General features: G+C 36.3%; 1 protein-coding gene across 1 annotated transcript; it reads right to left on the bottom strand.

The window, feature by feature from the left end:
* Positions 1–4,399: 4,399 nt before the first annotated feature.
* Positions 4,400–5,332, bottom strand: LOC123243799 (taste receptor type 2 member 10-like). The gene has a single exon (XM_044671899.1). It carries the CDS (start codon positions 5,330–5,332, stop codon positions 4,400–4,402), a length of 933 nt encoding a protein of 310 aa, XP_044527834.1.
* Between the last annotated feature and the right edge of the window lie 2,164 nt (positions 5,333–7,496).

The raw sequence follows: 7,496 nt of genomic DNA on the forward strand, positions 1-7,496 counted from the left end.
GGATCCATAGATCACCCCTTACACTATTTTCCCAATTCTATATAACAATTTTCAATATACATTTTCTAAAATTATAACACAGGATAAAAGATTTGATAGACTTGAAATACGTGGGATTTCAGAGTCATATTTCTCTCTTTTAAAATTTTTATTTATTTTTTGTTTTTAAAAATAGATTTTTATTGATATTTTTTGTTTTAACATCACCAAGATTTATCCTTGTATTCACTCCTCTAAGAAAGCAACCCTTATTAACAAAAAATCTAAAAAGGAAATAGAAGAGAGAAAATGAGCAAAACCAATAAAAATATCAAAAAATTCTAACACTATATTCAATGTTCCACACACATGGGTTCAAATATTTACAAGAAATAGAGCAAAGGTGGAAGGGTGTGTGGTATTTCCTTAAATTTCTTCCTTTAGGATGTTCATAATTTCACAGTGCTTTGAAAGTGGTTGGTCTTTCCATTTCTATTGTTATAGTCATTGTGTATATTGTTTCCTGGCTTTGCTTACTTCAATGTGCTTCAGGTCATATAAATCTTCCCATGTTTCTCTTTGTCATTCATTTTTTCTTAGCATATATAAATAATCCTTAATATTTATATGCCACAATTCTAGTGATTCAGCACTCGATGGACATCTTTATTTCTAGTTCTTTGGAGGCCATAATTGACACTGCTCTTACTGTATTAGTATATATGTTTTTCTTTTTGTCTATGACCACCTTGAGGTATATGCCCCTGAGGAATCTCTGGATTCAAAATATCTAGATATTTTAGCCACTCTCTTTATCCAATATCAAATTGCTTTGCAGAAGTGGTTGGCCTAATGTCCACTGAACATTCTTTAGCAGAAGCATGACATAGTTGACTTTATGTTTTAAAAAGATCATTCTGACAGCTATGTGAAGCATGAATTGGAGAAAGGAAAGACTAATAGTTTGGGAAAGAGGTGATGAGAGTCAGAATGAAAATGATGGCCACATGGGTAGAGATGGTTTGGGTCTCATATTGGCTTCTGGGACTTTTTCATGATACATTGTTCAAAAGCACATTCCAGGAGACTGCTATCCCACCTCCCCAGTGCCAGTTTTACAGTTACAGTTTTATAGTATTTGTAATAAGGGGGTAAACAGGCTGATAATTAGGGGAACTGGTGGTACCAGTGAGTCTCCTCGGCCAGGGACCCTACAACTATAGTATTTGTTGATTTGAGACAGCCAGGGATTTGTGGACCTGAGCTGAGATGTCCAGTCAGTCTTCCTGCTGTCTGTAGGCTCCTTTAAGGTCAGGATTCAGGAGCCCCTCCCTGCTGGAGAGAAAGCGGAACCAATAGGAAGAGAAACCGACTCACTTCCTGAATGAAATGGATGCCTGGTCAAAACCCCCTTTGGAGACAAATGGTTGCTATTCTCCCTCTCCTCAGACCTTAGCCCTAGAAGATGTTACAAATGACTATGAAGCTCTCAGTATCAGGCTAAGGGATTATTTAAACACAAGGGGAAACTGAGGGAATAAGGTTTAGGTCTGGAGAAACTATTGCTAAGGGTCACTGGCCAGTGCTGGCAGAGGGCTTCAGAAGGTAAGATCAGGCTGAGGGAACCAGCCCCTCAGCCAGGGATAATTTCCAGTGCCCTGATGTTAAGTGGTCCACCAGCTAGACAAATGAGGTTGATGATTTGGTTTAGGGGTGTCCCTGGCTAGGCTAACCTAACTAATTCCTGCCCACCTTCCACAACTCACCAACCACACCTCCTGGGGTCCCAAGGGGAAGTCCAGGGGTAGCTGGATGTCTGGGTGAGGTCAAGGAAATCAGAACCCCCAGGTTGGTTCTCCGGTGGTATTTATAGTCCCAGCTCCAACAGTCAGGTCTTGAGACTGGCACTGGGCCAAAAGTTCCATTCCCCTAACTGCCAGGATTGCCTAGGGTGATTTTGGAAATGCAAGAGATCTTGCATAAATCCTGCATTACATATTCAGATAGCCTAATTATGTAGTGAGAATTACAATGATTTCTTTCCACTTCTGTATAGGAGATAAGTTTAAAAAATGGTTTATAATGCCTAATTTTTTGCTGAAGAAATAGATATCTGGGCTTGAACAAAATCACACAATATGCCAGTAGGTGAGTTGGGGCTCATACTCAAGTCCTCTGTTTCCAAGCAAGGTCCCCCAAAATGCTGGGTCAGTGGGTTTTTCTGCCCTCATTGGCTATCTTTGTAGAAAAGGTGGATCTGTGCTGAATAAAAGGAGTTAGGCTTGCCACACTTCTTGGTCTAAGATGAAAAATTACTGCTCACTACCTGGTGCTGAGGATAGTGAGGAATTCCATATATTCCTGAGTTCCATTTTGCTTACCCTTATCTTTCTTCTCTTCCCCAGGAAGACTAGGTTGAACAAAGTACTTTATCTATGGGACTGCCTATGAGAACTGTCAAATTTCCAAGTCCATCAGTGTTGTCTTTTAATATTCCGTGGTCCAACATGCAGGAATATCCTCAGATTAGTATTTATTTATGCATCTGTCCATCTACCCATCCAGCTATCCTCTTCAATAGTCAGTATTCCTTTCTTCCTTCATTTATTTGGAAAACTAGTATTCTTTCAGTTATTCATTACATAATTTTTCATGAATGTAAAGCAAGTAGAGTAGGAAAGAACACCAGTATGGGGCTTAGGGGTTCGAATTCTGGCAATACCACTTATTGATTGTATGACTCTTTGTATGTCTTATAAATTCTTAGGGCTTCAGTTTCTTCACTATGAAGTGGGCATAATAATTTTTAATCTTCCTATCTCAAAGGAGGTGTTGCTTTCTTTGAAAATATGTGCCAAGTATACTATGGGAAAGAAAAAAGAATGGAAAGGCATGGTCCCTGCCTCCTGGGACCTCTCCGTCTATCTCAGTAGGGTTAAATGTCAAAGCACAAGCAGTTGAGTAATGAATCAAGAAATTACATCATGAAGTTTGAAAATGAATAATGTTAATGCTATTAATGACTTGGCATAGTAGAAAGACTCCAGTCTTTGAAATCACAGAGTCTGTGATTCCATTCTTTGTTATTTAATTATTGACCGCTCATTGAATCATAGATATAGAACTGGAATGGGGAGAGGATCTTAGATGCCATCTTTCCTCATCTCTCCATTTTGCATTATAATCACTTCCACTCTCCCTTATATTACTCCCCTTCCCACCACCACTCTTCTTATTCCCCTTCTACTTCTCTATAAGGTAAGATAGGATTCTATGCCCCAATAAATCTGGCTGCTCTTTCCTCTCTGAACCAGTTCCAATGAGAGTAAGATTTAAGTAATACACATCACCACTCTCACCCTCCCCTCCTCTGTAATAGTACTTTTCTCCCCTGTGCCTCTTTATGTGATATAATTTACCCCATTTTATTTATATATTTTGCATGATTACAGAAGTGTAACCTAGTTCATATTGTTTACCATCATGGGGTGGGGCGAGAGAATTTGGAACTAAAATTTTTAGAAAATGATTTTTTTGTAATAGAGAAAAATAATATATATTTTAAATGATGTACTTTGCCCCAATACTCTGTAAATAAACAAAGCTGATAAAATTAGAAATAGTAAATGTGCAAGTGTGTTGTTGGTGGAGATGTTCATTAATCTAACCATTCTGGAAACTGGTTTGAAATTTTGCCAGAAAATCACTAAATTATTTATAACTTTTAACCCTTATGATAATACTTATGGAACTATAGACCTTATGAAGGTAATAACTAAAAAAGAAAGGCCTCTAATATATTAACTTATTCCTAACAGTTAGGTTTGAAGTATTTAAAAATAGGAATGAAAATATGTCCTTCAATTAAGTAATGGCTAAACAAAGTGCCATATGAATATATGTGATTTTACTTTATACATTATACTATGAGAAATGCCAAATGCAAAGAATTCAAAGAACATTTGGAAGATTTGTATGCAGTGATGCTGAATGAAATATGCAGGACCCAAATGATATGATACCTGATGAACAAAATTATAAAAAAGAAAATAACACAAAAAGTGTGATGGACACACATATATCTCATTTCTCAGCAAACATACTATGGACTATAGATACAGAGTGAGACATAGCCTGTAAATGTATTGATTTGTTTTGATTTACTGTTTTTTTAAAGTTTTTTCTAAACAGGAAATGTTTGGATTTTTAGGGTGGTATTAGAAAATGAAAATTAAAAATCTTCAAATTCTTAAGAGATTAGTTATTATTTTCTTTATATATGATTTAATAAGGCAGTCTTAAAAATAGCATTGAGTTTGCATGATCTTTTCTCATCTAAAATGATGATGAAGAAGAAATTTCTATAAGTTCTTTGAACAGTTAGTGAAAATTCAAGGTTGTCTAGAATTGTCTATATAGATCAGCCTTTTCCAGAGCACTTGAAACAGACCCTGAGCTTCCATAGCACCCTCATGGCAATGGGTTTTAGCTTGCTGTGTCCCAAAATAAGGATAATGGAGTGGACCAAGGGGTACTTGATCATAGTTATCAGAATAAGAAGTAGGAGTGGTTTCCTTTTCATCTCTGCATCATTTTTGACTAGTGACAATATGCATGCATAATACAGAACAAAAAGGAAGAAAAAAGAGATCATGGATTTCATGGCCTTTATATGTGCCTCCATGCTGGCGTCTTTGGAGCCTGTGATATGGAGTTGCATCTGCCAAGTGTGCCTCCAAAGTGACAGGACTAGCAGGAAACAGGAGATCAGGGACATAGCAAGAGGGATAAGACCACCAAAACTGAGGAGTATCACTGAATAAAAAATGGAAGTTTTAGGTACTTGGATCTTCTGAGTCAAGGTTATGTTATTTTCTAGATAAAAAGGAACGTGTAAAGCATTATTTATCAATGATAACAAAAGGCAAACGAAAAAAGAAAGAAAATAGCAGCCAAAGAGCATCCTGAGGACTCCTCTATTTACCCTCCACTTTAACCAAAGGAAGATGGGATGGGAAAAGTTGGCAATTTTCAGAAAGTAGAAGACAATGAGAAAGGCAGAGAACCAAGAACTGGAAGTGTTGGTCAAAATCCACAATGTATTAAAATCTCTCCAATTGATCTTAAGATAGAATTGATAGAATGAGAGGGAAAAGACTTGTAATGCCAAAATTCCTAACAGACCAATTCTGGAGATGGCTAAGCCAGTGAGGATAAAATTTAAGTAGGATATTTTTCTGGTCTTGATGCAGTCCATGAAGTTTACTATTCCAATGAAACCATTGACCAAAACCCCAACTAGTAATTCTCCAGCTGCCATAGTCACACAAATTTTCTCCAATACATTTGACATTCTTGAGGAAAGAAATGTATCCTTTTTTGTCCTATCGTTGAATGAATTTCTGCCAAACTTAGCAGGATGATTTATCTTCTTGTCATGACAACTATTTTCTCCTCTATCTTGATTACAGTCTTATCTTTGGCTAGAGAGTGAATAAGCCTGTTATGGTGAAAGAATGAAGTTTTCTTTGCAACAACCACTGCCATCCCTTGTAAACCTTTCACTTAGGGATTTTGTGCCCAAATCCTGTACACATTTCCTCAGCATTGTCAGATGATAACTTTTCATGTGTCCACATGACTGAGAGGCAGAGCTGATTTTTTCCAAAATGTAAATGAAGAACAGATTCTATTTCATTGTTTTGAACTTTCTTCCTTTGACTAATTTGACTAAATGAGAATATAACCAACAGTCTTCAACAAACAGATATAATATAATGTGTGCAGACTCAGGAGTCAAAGGATCTGGGTCTTAAAGGAGCTAAAATCTTCTGACCACCAGTGCTCTAGAAAGAAAATAAATTTCAGGACTCCTAATTTCTTTCTACCAAAACACACACACACACACACACACACCCCAATATATACACATTTCTGCATTGATTTTTGGTAAGGTGAAAAATTGATAGGAGACAACAATTTAAGAAGGTTAAATGTAAAAATTCTCCAGAAGGGGCATTCCACAGTTCATCTTAATCTCCATCTTGGGCTGAATTGGTCAGGGACTTAAGGGACATCTATCTCTGAGTCCATCTCTCTTTTTTAAAAAAAGTATTTATATAGAATATTTTTTCATGGCTACATGATTCATGTTCTTCCCCTCTCTTGTTTCCTCCCTCCTCCCACAGCTGGCAAGCAATTCCACTGGGTTATGCATGTATCATTGTTCAAAACCTATTTCCATATCATTAATATTTGCAATAGAGTGATCATTTAAAGTCCAAATTCCCAATTGTATACCCATCAAGCAATGTGATCAATCATATGTTTTTCTTTTGTGTTTCTGTTCCCACAGTTCTTTCTCTGGATGTGGATAACATTCTTTCTCGTGTCTCTGGATTGTCTCTCCTGGTTCTACAATGTTCTCCTGTTTCTGCTCATTTCATTCTGCATCAACTCTTGGAAGTCTTTTCAGTTCACATAGAAATCCTCCAGTTCATCATTCCTTTCAGTACAACAGTATTCCATCACCATCAGATACCAGTTTGTTCACTCATTCCCCAATCTATGGATACCCCCTCATTTTCCAATTTTTTGCCACTACAAAGAGTGTGTCTATAAATATTTTTGTACAAATAGTTTTCCTTATTATCTCTTTAGGATACAAACTGAGCAGTGGTATTGCTGGATCAAAGGGCAAATATTCTTTTAAAGCCTTTTCAGCATAATTCCATATTGCCCTCCAGAATGGTTAGATCAATTCACAGCTTCACCAAGAATGAATGTGTCCCAATTTTTCCACAACGTTCCCAATATTTATTATTTTCTTTTACTGTCATATTTACCAATCTGCTAGATGTGAGGTGGTACCCCAGAGTTGTTTTGGTTTGCATTTCTCTATTTATGAGAGACTTAGAACACTTTTTCATGTGCTTATTGATAGTTCTGATTATTTCTTTATCTGAAAACTGCCTATTCATATCCCATGATCATTTATCAATTAAGGAATGGTTTGATTTTTTGGTACAATTGACTTAACTCCTTATAAATTTGATCAATTAGACCTTTGTCAGAGGTTTTTATTATAAATATTTTCCCAGTTTGTTGCTTCCCTTCTAATTTTGTTTGTACAAAACCTTTTTAATTTAGTGTAATTAAAATTATTAGTTTTACATTTTGTAATATTCTCTTGCTTGGTATTAAATGCGTTCCTTTCCCATAGATCCAACAGGTATACTATTCTATGTTCACTTAATTTACTCATAATTTCCCTCTTAATATTTAAGCCATTTACCCATTCTGAATTTATCTTAGTATAGGGTGTGAAATGTTGTTCTAAACCTAATCTCTTCCATACTGTTTTTCAATTTTCCCAGCAGTTTTTGTTAAATAGTGGTTTCTTGTCCCAAAAGCTGGGATCTTTGGTTTTTTTGAACACTAGCTTGCTGAGGTAATTTACCCCGTTTGTTCCATTGACCCACCCTTCTTTCCCTTAGCCAGTAGCATATTGCTTTGAT

The sequence above is a fragment of the Gracilinanus agilis genome, chromosome 4, assembly GCF_016433145.1.
Source record: "Gracilinanus agilis isolate LMUSP501 chromosome 4, AgileGrace, whole genome shotgun sequence".
In the NCBI taxonomy this organism is placed as follows: domain Eukaryota; kingdom Metazoa; phylum Chordata; class Mammalia; order Didelphimorphia; family Didelphidae; genus Gracilinanus; species Gracilinanus agilis.

Coding starts and splice junctions, on each gene's coding strand:
- LOC123243799 (XM_044671899.1), bottom strand. CDS start 5,332: ATGTCAAATGTATTGGAGAAAATTTGTGTGACTATGGCAGCTGGAGAA.